We start from the raw sequence: 15,965 nt of genomic DNA on the forward strand, positions 1-15,965 counted from the left end.
GTCATGGCATCCGGTCCCATTACCTCATAGCAAATAGATGGGGAAACAATGGAAACAGTGGGAGACTTTATTTTTTTGGGGCTCCACAATCACTGCAGATGGTGACTGCAGCTGTTGGGAGCCACATTAGGCATTACTGACAAAATGGAGGCACGGTCCCAACCCCCCCTCCTCATCTCGCAGGCATGGCCCCGGGATGAGGGAGTTAGGCCTTGTGATTCTGACTTGTTCTTTCCTTTCTTTGGTTGAGTTGGTTGGAAAGAATGTTAAGGTGCTTGAGAGAAGCATGAAAAAGCACAAAGCCTTCTGCAGTTGTGCCCAGAAAATAATCTATAAAGTAACCATTGACATATGTTCAAGGATCCTTACAAAGAGTGTTCCAGGATAGCACAGTAGGCCGCAGCTTGAGGCCATAGGAAGGATTGTTATCTGAGACCTATTTGTGAGGGAAAGGTTTATGGCAAAAGAAATTTGCTGAGCTTAGGGTTTTGGAATAATTAAGAATAGCTATATGCAGGTCAGGAAGCAACAGTTAGAACTGGACATGGAACAACAGACTGGTTCCAAATAGGAAAAGGAGTACGTCAAGGCTGTATATTGTCACCCTGCTTGTTTAACTTATGTGCAGAGTACATTATGAGAAATGCTGGGCTGGAAGAAGCACAAGCTGGAATCAAGATTGCCGGGAGAAATATCAATAACCTCAGATATGCAGATGACACCACCCTTATGGCAGAAAGTGAAGAGGAACTAAAAAGCCTCTTGATGAAAGTGAAAGTGGAGAGTGAAAAAGTTGGCTTAAAGCTCAACATTCAGAAAACTAATATCATGGCATCGGTCCCATCACTTCATGGGAAATAGATGGGGAAACAGTGGAAACAGTGTCAGACTTTATTGTTTTGGGCTCCAAAATCACTACAGATGGTGACTGCCACTATGAAATTAAGACGCTTACTCCTTGGAAGGAAAGTTATGACCAACCTAGATAGCATATTCAAAAGCAAAGACATTATTTTACCAACAAACTTCCATCTAGTCAAAACTATGGTTTTTCCAATAGTCAGGTATGGATGAGAGAGTTGGATTATAAAGAAACCTGAGTGCCGAAGAATTGATGCTTTTGAACTGTGGTGTTGGAGAAGACTCTTGAGAGTCCCTTGGAATGCAAGGAGATCCAACCAGTCCATCCTAAAGGAGATCAGTCCTGGGTGTTCATTGGAAGGACTGATGTTGAAGCTGAAACTCCAGTACCTTGGCTGCCTCATGCGAAGAGCTGACTCATTTGAAAAGACTGATGCTGGGAAAGATTGAGGGCAGGAGGAGAAGGGGACGACAGAGGGCTGAGATGATTGGATGGCATCACTGACTCGATGGACATGAGTTTGAGCAAACTCCAGGAGATAGTGAAGGACAGGGAAGCTGGCATAGTGCAGTCCATGGGGTCGCAAAGAGTTGGACATGACTGAGCAACTCAACTGAACTGAACTTAAGGGACTAATGGTGGCTGCCCTCAGGTCCAGTTCAGCTCAGTCACTCAGTCATGTCCGACTCTTCTTCTTCACTTTCTGCCATAAGAGTGGTGTCATCTGCATACCTGAGGTTATTGATATTTCTCCCAGCAATCTTGATTCCAGCTTGTGCTTCATCCAGTCCAGCATTTCTCATGATGTACAATGCATATAAGTTAAATAAGCAGGGTGACGAGAAAAATCCTTGACATACTCCTTTCCTGATTTGGAATCAGTCTGTTGTTCCATGTCCAGTTCTAACTGTTGATTCTTGACCTGCAGACAGATTTCTAAGGAGGCAGATCATGTAGTCTGGTGTTCCCATCTCTTTAAGTATTTTCCAAAGTTTGTTGTGATCCACACAGTCAAAGGCTTTAGCATAGTCAATAAAGCAGAAGTAGATGTTTTTCTGGAACTCTCTTGCTTTTTTGATGATCCAACAGATGTTGGCAATTTGATCTCTGGTTCCTCTGTCTTTTCTAAATCCAGCTTGAACAGTTGGAAGTTCACGGTTCCTGTACTGTTGATGCCTGGCTTGAAGACTTTTGAGCATTACTTTGCTAGCGTGTGAGATGAGTGCAATTGTGTGATAGTTTGAGCATTCTTTGGCATTGCTTTTCTTTGAGATTGGAATGAAAACTGATTGTTTCCAGTCCTGTGGCCACCGCTCAGTTTTCCAAATTTGCTGGCATATTGAGTGCAGCAGTTTCATAGCTTCATCTTTTTGGATTTGAAACAGCTCCACTGGAATTCCATTGCCTTCACTAGCTTTGTTTGTAGTGGTGCTTCCTAAGGCCCAGTTGACTTTGCTTGCATTCCAGGATGACTGGCTCTTGGTGAGTGATCACACCATAGTGGTTATCTGGGTCATGAATATCTTTTTTTGTATAGTTCTGTGTATTCTTGCCACCTCCTCTTAATATCTTCTGTTTCTCTTAGGTCCATACCATTTCTGTCCTTTATTGTGCCCATCTTTGCATGAAATATTCCCTTGGTATCTCTAATTTTCTTGAATAGAACTCTAGTCTTTTCATGCTATTGTTTTCCTCTGTTGGTTTGCATTGATCGCTGAGGAAGGCTTTCTTATCTCTCCATGCTATTCTTTGGAACTCTGCATTTAGATGGGTATATCTTTCTCTTTCTCCTTTGCCTTTTTCTTCTTCTTTTTTTCACCTATTTGTAAGCCTCCTCAGACAAGCATTTTTGCATTTCTTTTTCTTGGGGATGGTCTTGATCACCGCCTCCTGTACAATGTCATGAACATTCGTCCATAGTTCTTCAGGCACTCTGTCTATGAGATGTAATCTCTTGAATCTATTTGTCACTTCCACTGTATAATTGTAAGGGATTTGATTTAGGTCATACCTGAATGGTCTAGGGGTTTTCCATATTTTTTTCAATTTAAGTCTGAATTTGGCAATAAGGAGTTCATGATCTGAGCTGCAGTCAGCTCCTGGTCTGTTTTTGCTAACTGTATAGAGCTTGTCCATCTTTGACTGCAAAGAATATAATCAACCTGATTTCCGTGTTGACTATCTGGTGATGTCCATGTGTGGAATCTTCTCTTGTGTTGTTGGAAGAGCATGTTTGCTAAAACCAGTGAGTTCTCTTTGCAAAATTCTGTTAGACTTTGCCCTGCTTCATTCTGTACTTCAAGGCCAAATTTGCCTGTTACTCCAGGCATTTCTTGCCTTACTACCTTTGCATTCCATTCCCCTATAATGAAAAGGACATCTTTTTTGGGTGTTAGTTCTAGAAGGTCTTGAAGGTCCTCATAGAACTGTTCAACTTCAGCTTCTTCAGCATAACTGGTTGGACATAGACTTGGAGTACTGTGATATTGAATGGTTTGCCTTAGCAATGAACAGAGATCATTCTGTCATTTTTGAGATTGCATCCGAGTACTGCATTTTGGACTCTGTTGTTGACTCTGATGGCTACTCCATTTCTTCTAAGGGATTCTTGCCCACAGTAGTAGACATAATGGTCATCTGAGTTAAATTCACCCATTCCAGTCCATTTTTTGGAAGGAATAATGCTAAAGCTGAAACTCCAGTACTTTGGCCACCTCATGTGAAGAGTTGACTCATTGGAAAAGACTCTGATGCTGGGAGGGGTTGGGGGCAAGAGGAGAAGGGGACGACAGAGGATGAGATGGCTGGATGGCATCACTGACTCAATGGACGTGAGTCTGAGTGAGCTCCGGGAGTTGGTGATGGACAGGGAGGCCTAGCGTGCTGTGATTCATGGGATCACAAAGAGTCGGACACGACTGAGTGACTGAACTGAATTGAACTGAACTGAGTCCATTTTAGTTCTCTGATTCCTAGAATGTCAACGTTCACTCTTGCCATCTCCTGTTTGACCACTTCCAATTTGCCTTGATTCATGGACCTAACATTCCAGGTTCATATGCAATATTGCTCTTTACAGTATCGGACTTTACTTCCAACACCAGGCATACCACAACTGGGTGTTGTTTTGCTTTGGCTCCGTCTCTTCATTCTTTCTGGTGTTATTTTTCTCCACTGACCTCCAGTTGCATATTGTGCACCTACCAACCTCGGGAGTTCATCTTTCAGTGTCCTATCTTTTTGCATTTTCATACTGTTCATGGGGTTCTCTCAAGGCAAGAATAGTGAAGTGGTTTGCTATTCCCTTCCCCAGTGGACCACGTTTAGTCAGAACTCTCCACCATGACCCATCTTGGGTGGCCCTACACAGCATGGCTCATCGTTTCACTGAGTTAGACAAGGCTGTGGTCCATGTGATCAGATTGGTTAGTTTTCTGTGATTGTGGTTTTCATTCTGTCTGCCCTCTGATGGAGAAGGATAAGAGGCTTATGGAAGCTTCCTGATGGGGAGACAAACTGAGAGGGAAACTGGGTCTTGTTCTGATGGGTGGGGCCATGCTCAGTAAATCTTTAATCCAATTTTCTGTTGATGGGCAGGGCTGTGTTCCCTCCCTGTTGTTTGATCTGAGGACAAACTATGGTGGAGGTGATGAAGATAACGGCGACCTCCTTCAAAAGGCCCCAAGCACTGCTGCCCTCAGTGCCCCAACCCTGCAGCAGGCCACTGCCGACCCACACCTCCACCGGAGACTCCCGGACATTCATGGGCAAGTCCCTTGAGAAGTAGCTGAACCTCTGTTCAGTTCAGTTCAGTTCAGTCGCTCAGTCGTGTCCGACTCTTTGCGACCCCATGAATCGCAGCACGCCAGGTCTCCCTGTCCATTACCAACTCCCGGAGTTCACTCAGACTCATGTCCATCGAGTCAGTGATGCCATCCAGCCATCTCACCCTCTGTCGTCCCCTTCTCCTCCTGCCCCAAATCCCTCCCAGCATCAGAGTCTTTTCCAATGAGTCAACTCTTCACATGAGGTCGCCAAAGTACTGGAGTTTCAGCTTTAGCATTTCATTCCTTCCAAAGAACACCCAAGGCTGATCTCCTTCAGAATAGACTGGTTGGATCTCCTTGCAGTCCAAGGGACTCTCAAGAGTCTTCTCCTTGAGAACCTCTGTTAGAACCTACCATCTTATTGGCTTGAAGAACCCAGGGACAGAGTAGAGCACAGCCACCACAGTGGAAAAATGAAGGAGTTCCAAGTTGTGTATAAACTTTACTCAAACCTTGCCAACCCTTGAATTATGCACAGCACAGTCTCCAAGCATCCTAGCTAAAGGTTAAAAGACCTGGACTGAGATTGCCAAATTTGGGATTGATTAAGCCAACTGCAACCCAAGATGAAAGCTCTTCAGAGGACTGCAATAGAATCGTGTCTCTACATCATTTCATTAAAAAAGCCCAAATTAGCATGACTGCACTCATGTCACAAGCTAGCAAAGTAATGCTCAAAATTCTCCAAGCCAGGCTTCAACAATACATGAACCGTGAACTTCCAGATATTCAAGCCAGTTTTAGAAAAGGCAGAGGAACCAGAGATCAAATTGCCAACATCCACTGGATCATGGAAAAAGCAAGAGAGTTCCAGAAAAACAATCTATTCTGCTTTATTGACTACGCCAAAGCCTTTGACTGTGTGGATCACAATAAACTGTGGAAAATTCTGAAAGAGATGGGAATACCGGACCACCTGATCTGCCTCTTGAGAAATCGGTATGCAGGTCAGGAGGCAACAGTTAGAACTGGACATGGAACAACAGACTGGTTCCAAATAGGAAACGGAGTACATTAAGGCTGTATATTGTCACCCTACTTATTTAACTTATATGCAGAGTACATCATGAGAAATGCTGGGCTGGAAGAAGCACAAGCTGGAATCAAGATTGCCGGGAGAAATATCAATAACCTCAGATATGCAGATGACACCACCCTTATGGCAGAAAGTGAAGAGGAACTAAAAAGCCTCTTGATGAAAGTGAAAGTGGAGAGTGAAAAAGTTGGCTTAAAGCTCAACATTCAGAAAACTAATATCATGGCATCGGTCCCATCACTTCATGGGAAATAGATGGGGAAACAGTGGAAACAGTGTCAGACTTTATTGTTTTGGGCTCCAAAATCACTACAGATGGTGACTGCCACTATGAAATTAAGACGCTTACTCCTTGGAAGGAAAGTTATGACCAACCTAGATAGCATATTCAAAAGCAAAGACATTATTTTACCAACAAACTTCCATCTAGTTAAAACTATGGTTTTTCCAATAGTCAGGTATGGATGAGAGAGTTGGATTATAAAGAAACCTGAGTGCCGAAGAATTGATGCTTTTGAACTGTGGTGTTGGAGAAGACTCTTGAGAGTCCCTTGGACTGCAAGGAGATCCAACCAGTCCATTCTGAAGGAGATCAGCCCTGGGATTTCTTTGGAGGGAATGATGCTGAAGCTGAAATTCCAGTACTTTGGCCACCTCATGCGAAGAGTTGACTCATTGAAAAAGACTCTGATGCTGGGAGGGACTGGGGGCAGGAGGAGAAGGGGACGACAGAGGATGAGATGGCTGGATGGCATCACTGACTCGATGGACGTGAGTCTGAGTGAACTCTGGGAGTTGGTGATGGACAGGGAGACCTGGCGTGCTGCGATTCATGGGGTCGCAAAGAGTCGGACACGACTGAGCGACTGAACTGAACCAAAGATATTGTGGATGTTCTTGTTTCTTGTTTTGATGTGACGAAGAATGCACTGACAATTTAAAAAAGAAATAAAAGATGGCAATACCATGAGATGCGTCTGGTTATAATCATGTCATCGCAGTTTGCATTGCTCTTTGAGCAGTAGTGCAGTGCAATGAAAGCACTACACGTGGTCTGTGTCACAGCTACCAAACCCTGCTATGGATAGTACACACAGATGAGTGTAGCTTTAAACTTTACTCATGGACACGGAAATTTGAATTTCATATAATTCTGATGTGCCATGAAATATTCTTCTTTTTCCCGCCCCCCTCCCCCCAAACTTTTAGAGATGTGAAAAACATTCTTAGCTTATCTGCCATAGAAGAGGAGGGAGCAGGCCAGTTTTGGCCCACAGGCCACAGATTGCTGACCTCTGACCTAGCACATGAAGCAAAAGAATGAAGAGATGTAAAATATTCAATATTGTAAGCAGGTCAGTTTCCCTTACAGTCAGTTCAGTCACTCAGTTATGTCCGATTCTTTGCGACCCCATGAACCGCAGCACGCCAGGCTTCCCTGTCCATCACCAGCTCTCAGAGCTTGCTCAAACTCATGTCCATCGAGTTGGTGACGCCATCCAACCGTCTCATCCTCTGCCGTCCCCTTCTCCTCCCGCCTTCAGTCTTTCCCAGCATCAGGGTCTTTTCCCGGCATCAGTTTCCGTTACAGTAATTTCTAAATTCAGGATGTGCCTGCTAAGTCGTTTCAGTTGTGTCCAGCTCTTTGTGACCCTATGGATGGTAGCTGGCCGGGCTCCTCTCTCCATGGGTTGCCATGCCCTCCTGCAGGGGACCTTCCTGACTCAAGGATCAAACCTGAGTCTTTTAAGTCTCCTGCACTGGCAGGCAAGTTCTTTACCTCTGGCACCACCTGGGAAGCCCAAATTCAGGATAATACCTACCAAAACCCAAATACATTGTTAACTAAATCAGCAAGCAATTACTTGACACTTAGAATCTTATAATCAGGAAACTTAAAATAATTCAGTTTCAGTGTATGTACATATTTTTGTTGTATCAGAGTATGATTAATTGAGAGAAAACATTCAAGCTTAAAACATATAACTTTAGGAGAGTGGAATGGAAATATAAGTTCACAGATAAAAGGAATGGTATATAATCTGTTGTTAATGAGTTTATTTGCATATTTTAAAATGGATTGTTATGGTATTTAGGTTCTGCTCTATAAAAGTTTGATATGATAGTTTTATTTTTAAAATATCAATACTTAAGTGTTTCCAACGGAGAAGGCAATGGCACCCCACTCCAGTACTCTTGCCTGGAAAATCCCATGGACGGAGGAGCCTGGTAGGCTGCAGTCCATGGGATCGCTAGGAGTTGGACAAGACTGAGCGACTTCACTTTCACTTTTCACTTTCATGCACTGGAGAAGGAAATGGCAACCCACTCCAGTGTTCTTGCCTGGAGAATCCCAGGGACGGGGGAGCCTGGTGGGCTGCCATCTCTGGGGTCGCACAGAGTCGGACACGACTGAAGTGACTTAGCACCAGCAGCAGAGTTTCCAAAGTTATAGATTTGCATATTCTTTGAATTTATGATGAATAATTTTAGATGCCAATTTAAAAATGTGCCAATGGGGTACATTTTTTTCTGAAAAAAATTTAGGGAGGTATAAGCAAAATTTTTGGAGGCCACTGGAATACTTATGTCTAAGAATGAAATCACAGCTTTTTTTTTTTTAATAAAGTCAGATGTTCAGACTGCATCGAGTTCCTGTATAAAGTCTTGCGAATGTGATTTTTCAAGTGAAATCAGTCAACCTAATGCATAATTCTGTTTAGAAATGTGTTGGCAAAAAGAAGACAAATGGTGGATCTGACCAAGGTTGGAGTTTTTCACAGAGTGTACCCAGAGCAAAAGAAGATAAAGGGAGCTGGCATGTTTTTAATCAGTGAGATTACAATGATGGCTTATGAATTCTAACCTGAATGAGGAGTGAAGTAAAGGCTTTAGCATGAGAGGGCTGCTGCTGCTAAGTCAGTTCAGCCGTGTCTGACTCTGTGCGACCCCATAGACGGCAGCCCACCAGGCTCCCCCACCCCTGGGGTTCTCCAGGCAAGAACACTGGAGTGGGGTGCCATTGCCTTCTCCAATGCATGAAAGTGAAAAGTGAAAGTGAAGTCGCTCAGTCATGTCCGACTCTTAGCGACCCCGTAGACCGTAGCCCACCAGGCTCCTCCATCCATGGGATTTTCCAGGCAGGAGTACTGGAGTGGGGCGCCATTGCCTTCTCCAGTGCATGAAAGTGAAAAGTGAAAGTGAAGTCCCTCAGTCGTGTCTGACTCTTAGCGACCCCACGGACTGCAGCCTACCAGGCTCCCCCATCCATGGGATTTTCCAGGCAAGAGTGCTGGAGTGGGGCGCCATCACTTCTCCTGAGAGGGCTAATGAAGAAGAAAAGTAGTGAAGCCCATGAGTTGGAAGTTCCAGCAGCGCTGTTGCTGTAGAACAGTACCTGCAAAGTATCCAGTTCGTGCGTCAGGACAGGCAGGAGGCTGTGTCACAGGTGAGAGGTTCGAAATCAAGTTTTCCAAGGGCAAGGCAAGATGTGCAAAGTGAAGAGTGGGAATGGCCCAAAGAGGACAGGAAAGGGTTGTTAGAGGCAAAATCAGGAAACTCAAAGTCCAGGGTGAAGGATGAACCAAAGTGAGCCTGCACAGCATGCCGATTATCTTAGGACTCGTGTTCTTCATTAACAGGAATTGTATGAATAATTTTAACTTTTCTTCTTCCCGTCACTGAGTTTTTATTTTTTGTGTACATGGTAATTCCATTAATAGAATTCTCAGAAGACTAGGGACATCTTCATTTTTCCCATTTATTTGAACATACCATAAATATTTACTTACCTGAATTCCAGATGTTCTGTAGTTGTAAACAGTCCCACTCAGTTGGACCTGTTCCCCTCGTACCACAGAATATGGTATATTCATTTCCAGGAAGACGCTTTTGAACACTTTTGCTTTCAGAGTATCAGCAACACATATACCTTCAGCCCAAGTAAAAGCAAAGTTGAAGCGAATTAGGGAATTCCCATAATACCTTATCAGTACTAAAATGTCTCAGATTTGCTTTGCTTCAAGGAAAAATGAATGCCAGATCATGTTTTTTCTCTGCCCTATTATCCTTATGGAATTTTCCTTGAATTTTCTATGCACTGATTTTTAAAAACTGAGCTGTAATTGACATATAACATTATAGTAGCTTCAGGTGTACGACACAGTGATTCGATATCTGTGCACATTGTAAATGATCACCACGATAAGTCTAGGGAACATCCACGACCATACGCACTACACAATGTTTTTCTTGTGGTGAGAAAGTTTAAGGTCTATTCTTATATCATTGATCTTCATTCAGTAATTCTGGTATTAACAGAAAACTGTGTTTGTCCAAAAAGTATTTAATTCTATTCAAGGAGTGAGAATGATTACTAACTAAAGCACCAAATCTCTTTTTTAGATACTCGTTATAGGTTCCATTTAACAGGCATCAAATTTTGGTTGTGGAAGCCAAGATTTATAAAAACACAAAACAGCAAGCGAACAAACAAGCTGGGCCTGAGGTTATTTATAAAGTATCTGCGCTAAATCACCACAGAAGGGGACTAGGCCAGGAGAGAAATCCTGTATTTGTCTCTAACTCTACTCCATCTTCTAGTCACTGAGAATAAAACAAGAAAAGTGGGGGCTTCACCTCAGTCTTGATAAAATGATGACTCATAGAAGAAAAAAGAGGAAACGGATACAGTCCAAGATGTGAGCGCTTCTAAGCCTCCTTGTAATACATTATAAATAGACTTTAATAAGCGGCCCCCTTAAGTTCTGGATAAACTAAAGAGATCGTAATTTTAAAAACCCTGCGCTTTGCCAAATCAAATCACTTCTCACGTAAATATATAACTTCAATTTGCTTACCGCTATTTGAAATTCCAACACCTTGAATTTCCCAGGTAGTTAGAGAATCAGGTAGCACAAACTGCAATTGGTTCCTGAAAGTTAAAATGTTGATATTCAAATACAATGGGACATTCACCAACCAAAATTGACAACTTGCAGAATTTTTGCCTCATACTACTTTAGAAGAAAGAAAAAAAAAAAATCACACCAGAACAAAATCACAACAGGTATTAAGGAGAAATCAAGCAAGAAAAATATATCCAGTGACTCTTATACTCGTTCCATATTTTTACATATTTTACTGGTATGGTGAGAATTCAAACTCGGAAGGATACCTTTGAAACACTGCAAAACATACAGTTCAAAGAAAAAATTACATTTATCATGTTGTTTAGTTGCTAAGTCGTGTCTCACTCTTTTGTGACCCCATGGGCTGTGTATTGTGTGGGGTGTTCTAAAATAGGGAAGCAAACTACTAATGTACCTTAAAACTGCCCACCACAAAGCTGACGTAACTAAAAATTTCTGATGAAGCTCAAGCTTGTACTCGTTCAACAAACAACGATTGTGCATCAACTTTGTGTCAAGCATAGCACTAAATACTGAGTATACAGCACTCACTGATACTGTTCTCTCTCAAGCAGTTAGTTCACAGTCTATATTCGGTAAATAAATTGTACCAATAAAACAAAAAAAGTTCAGAGGCAGTGTGCATTGATTCAACACATTCGTTTTAGGGCCTCTGCAACCTGGACCCTATGCCAGGTATTGGATATAAAACTGGTCTGAATTTAGTCCTTACTCTGGAAGTATTTACATTTTAATGTGATAGGTAGTTGGGTAAACAGGACCTTATCATCCTGCGTGATATGTGTAACAGGGTTCATTGAAGGGGTAATGCATCCAGTCATTAGGTGGGGGAACAGTGGTAGAAAGGCTTATGAAGGGAAATGCAAGCCAAGGGGCAAAGTCAGATGAAGTGGACAACACTGTGGAGGAGGAATCTGCGGGACAAGGGTAGAGACCAGGGGACCCAGAAGAAGTCGGATGTCAGGCCCAGAACTCACTGCCTTGACTGCTCCTTGGAAAGTCTGTGCTTTGAGATCCCGTCCATCCCCGCTCCTGGCCACCTGAGGAAGGGTGATGTGCAGGGAAGCAGCACTGTCTCCAGTGCCTGGTACAGAGTAGGCAGTCCATAAGCAAGTGTTGAACAGGGACTTTAACAAGAGCAGAACCTTGCTCCCTATTAATCAATGTTTGTTTTGTAGTTACAGGTATTTCAGGATGAAAACAGCTGTGTGATACAGCGTAAGGCACACAGCTGTGCTCGGCAAAGACTAATTTAAATGGAATGACGTTGAGTGGGATAGGACCCTTCTTCCCCAAGAGCTGACCTTGCCATGGAGCTAATTCTCAGAGCAAATCACATGTTAAAAAAAAAAAGTAAAATAAAATTTGACCCAGTGGTGGTATGATCTTAACTCCTAAATAAACTGTTGGGAAATGGGTAGCTTCCAGATTTTTGGTTATATTTTCCCATATTTTTCAGAGGAATGTCAAAGAAATATAATACCTTTTCGGGACACGATGAACTTCCCATAGCCAGCTTTCTGGAAAATAGCTTCTTATTTCTGGTTTGGTTACTGGTAAAAGAGACTTTATATCTGGGGGGAAAGTATATATGATTATGGAAAAACAGCAAAAATTCTACCTAGGGCTGAATTTTTAAATGTAGACATTAATCAATAGCTTAAGTATTTTCTGAAAGGTCAGTGAAACATTTTGTTTAGCAGTTTCAAAATAGAACAATAAAGGCCTTAGGATTTCTCCACTAGCAGCACTGACAAAATGAATAAAGCATAAAAATATATTTAATAAATTTTTTTCTAAATTGCTAAATGTTTCATGTTCTGAAAATTGTCCAAAATACTAATTAGTCTATAAAGTCTGTTCCTGTCTATTGCAGGGATTTCCTGGTGGTCCAGTGGCTATGAGTCTGGGCTCCTGCTGCAGGGGACCTGGGTTTGACCCCTGGTCAGGGAACTAGATCCCACATGCCATAACTAAGACCCAGTGCAGCCAAATAAATAAATAAGTAAAATTTTAAAAAGTTATTTACATTTAAAAATTGCAACAATTGTTATTATTTTATAAAATAGGGAAGTTTATGTGATTCTTTGCCTTACTGCAGACATTTATTTATATTTCCTTTAATAAAAATGAGCAGAATATCTGCTTATGTCCAAGATGTTCTGATAGGGACTAGAGTTACTTCTCTGCCTTAAAAAAAACTAGAAAACCAGACACAATAGCTTGCTTTCAGATATTAGAGCTTAAGTGAGCCAGATCAGGGATCCCTCAGGGAAGGGAGACAGATTAGGTAAACCCCAAAATTATCCAGGTTTACTATCTGGAGGCATTTTACAGGCTTCAGAGCAGGGAGAGAAACCCATACAGACCCCGGCGGAGTTGCAACACCAGGCGTGAGATTTGGGAGGCTAAGCTGTCTAGAACAAGGAACAGAGGCGGGAACTGGAGAGGCTGAATTCCAGGCAACTGATGCCAACCCAGATGGTTAGAGTTGAAGACCTGGACCTCGAGAAAGGGATATGCACTAGGTTGTTCATACAAAATACTGCGCGTAATAAGCAAAAGTCTGAAAACAGCTTACATCTATCTAATGACTTGGTTTCAACAAATGGCCACAGGAGTTTATTTCTGCAGAAATAAACCCACTCAGAACGATAACGTTTAAGACGTACTGTTAAGCAAAACAGTCAAGCAGGGTCTATCGTTCCGTTTTTGTTTGTTTTGACTGTATGTGAATGAATTGAAAGTCCTAAAAGTTCTGAAAACCTGTTAATTCTGAAGATGTATATGGTGGTTTCAATTGAAATACGATTTCAACTTGTACGTAAGTACATTTGACTTAATGCTACACTTTGAAATCTTCTGCTATACTTGGTCAGTATAGGTACAAACGGGATTTTAATGGTTGTAATATCACAGAATCATGAAATTGTAGAACCCAAAGGCATATTAGATATCATCTGGCCCAAGTTTCTTGCTTTAAAAATGAGGAGAGTGAGGCTCAGAGAGGATGAAAAACCATTCACGTTTATGGGCTGAGTCAGCTTCAGACCTATCTGGGTCTTAACTACGGACGAGAGCGCTCTGCTCTGTTCTGTATTCACCTCTTCTGATTCCCCAAAGTGACAACAATTTTTTTTCTTAAGAGCATTCACAAGTTATCTTTTCTACTTTCCATTTTAAGTAGAGCATGAACACTGCCTTTTTTGGCAGCATAAAGTGACATCAAATTTTCCATATTTTCCAATAGAAAATGCCAAACTTACGCAGCCTTCCTAGTTGCATATTTTTGTGATGCTCATCAGCCCGGAACTGGCTTGCGATGGCACAACAGCTCTTGAAAGCTTTGATACATATGGGGCCTGCCTGAATCCGAGCGGCTCGCTGCTCACAGGTTTCATCATCATTCCGATGGGCTCCATCATAACAACACTTCTTCACCCATGCGTTTCTGTATTTAGCAGCTGAAACGATCATAATTCAAATGCCCTTGATTATGCATAGAGTCAAACATCTCACGCTTAGAAGGGCTCTCGAGGGATACCCGGTTTCTGCTGCCACAGGACCCCTGGCCCACAACAGTCGTGGCTGGTGGACTGTCCAGCCTCCTTGTGGAACTACCATAGGAATGGGGAGAGTGTGGCCTCATAAAACAGTCCATTGTCCATTCTGATGCACACTAAATGTTTAAGGGCTTCCTGCAACTAACTGAAGTACTGGCTTTTGAAATGAGCACCTTGGATTCAGCGCCCTTTTGAATAAAGTAAGTTAATCTGAGAAGTTTGCAAAACATTTGAAGATAGTTATCACTATACAAATATGTTCTTCTTCAAGCTAAATATCCTGTTTTTTTCAAACATTTCTTGTAGTTTGTACACCTTCACCAGTGGCATCATCCTTCATCATAAATGCTTGGATTAACCAATATCTCTCTTTTGATATCATTAAAACTCAGAATGAAAGCCAGAATTAAAATGACTCATATATAAATGCAAAGTATTATTGTATTACTATAAACATCCTTATTGGTTGAGCTCAGGTCACTGGCTCCTGGTTCAGTGTTCTTTCTACTGTATCATTGCCAATTATCATATCTCTGTTTAAATAATACTTAAAAATAATTTCTGTTGGGCTTATTCCTCCCAATAATCCAACTTACTCTTAAGTATTAAAAGCATGCAATAGAAAGATGGTAACAATAACCCTGTATACGAGACAGCAAAAGAGACACTGATGTATAGAACAGTCTTTTGGACTCTGTAGGAGAGGGAGAGGGTGGGATGATTTGGGAGAATGGCATTGAAATATGTATAATATCATATATGAAATGAGTCGCCAGTCCAGGTTCGATGCACGATATTGGATGCTTGGGGCTGGTGCACTGGGACGACCCAGAGGGATGGTATGGGGAGGGAGGAGGGAGGAGGATTCAGGATGGGGAACACATGTATACCTGTGGCAGATTCATTTTGATATATGGCAAAACCAATACAATATTGTAAAGTGAAATAAAAAAAATAAAAAATAAATAAAAGTATGCAAGAAGAGATAGACATCTAGGTATATCTCAAAGTTAATTAAACCATGGATTTTGTTAGAATAAAATGGAAGAATGTAATTTTAGTCACTAGATGAAGTTTGCAGAGAGGAAATATTTGTAACAAATAGAAGTTAATCTTTTATATTTTCGATATAGAAATAACAAAGACTTGTTTCCCTTGGATTAAGGTTCTGGCGAATGACCTGCTGGGTTTGTTTAGATGAATCCGAGGGAGACGAGCTAGGTGTCTGTATACAGCTTCCTTTTCACCCGTTCATCGGAACGAGGAGAAATTAGATGATGTTTAATTTTTCCCAGCTTTTGAATTACATGATCATAACCTTTTGACAATCACATGAAATCTTTATAATACCTTCTTCCTCTATCTTCTTTTTCAGCATTCTCTTTGGCCTGAGAATTTCCTTACAAGGTTCATCTGTTTTAAAAAGATAAAGAAAAAAAGGAGGGGGGAAAGAGATAAAAATCTCAAAAAACACAAAATTCCATGAAATTATTTTTTTTTAAACATTCACATAACTCGTTCAACAAATACTGAGAACCTGGTTTTGACCACGCTCTGCACACTCACATCTCAGTGCGACTTGTTTTTGGAGGGGCCCACAATCTGTCGTTACACATTTTGACTTGTTTGATCCGAGTTTGGTTTTAGATCCTATAACCTTTTGGTTCACTCATTACAAGGAAATACCTGAGCCCTTAGGAGTGAGCCAAGTGTTTGTTAGCTATGCTATTTTATAACCTCAGATAT

General features: G+C 41.7%; 1 protein-coding gene across 3 annotated transcripts in view; it reads right to left on the reverse strand.

Annotated features, from left to right (window-relative positions):
- Positions 1–15,965, reverse strand: part of C5 (complement C5) — a 97,529-nt gene that overhangs the window by 45,482 nt on the left and 36,082 nt on the right. For all 3 annotated transcript variants that reach the window (XR_009495450.1, NM_001166616.1, XM_059889033.1), the window contains exons 16-20: positions 15,570–15,632; positions 13,923–14,120; positions 12,140–12,230; positions 10,585–10,658; positions 9,517–9,656 (exon numbers count right to left, since the gene is read on the reverse strand). Coding sequence is in view for 2 of the 3 variants with exons in the window: in NM_001166616.1 (NP_001160088.1) it covers positions 9,517–9,656; positions 10,585–10,658; positions 12,140–12,230; positions 13,923–14,120; positions 15,570–15,632 (566 nt within the window). In the remaining variant the exon portion in view is untranslated. The remainder of the gene's footprint in view (positions 1–9,516; positions 9,657–10,584; positions 10,659–12,139; positions 12,231–13,922; positions 14,121–15,569; positions 15,633–15,965) is intronic.

Source organism: Bos taurus, chromosome 8 (assembly GCF_002263795.3).
Source record: "Bos taurus isolate L1 Dominette 01449 registration number 42190680 breed Hereford chromosome 8, ARS-UCD2.0, whole genome shotgun sequence".
NCBI classification, from domain to species: Eukaryota; Metazoa; Chordata; class Mammalia; order Artiodactyla; family Bovidae; genus Bos; species Bos taurus.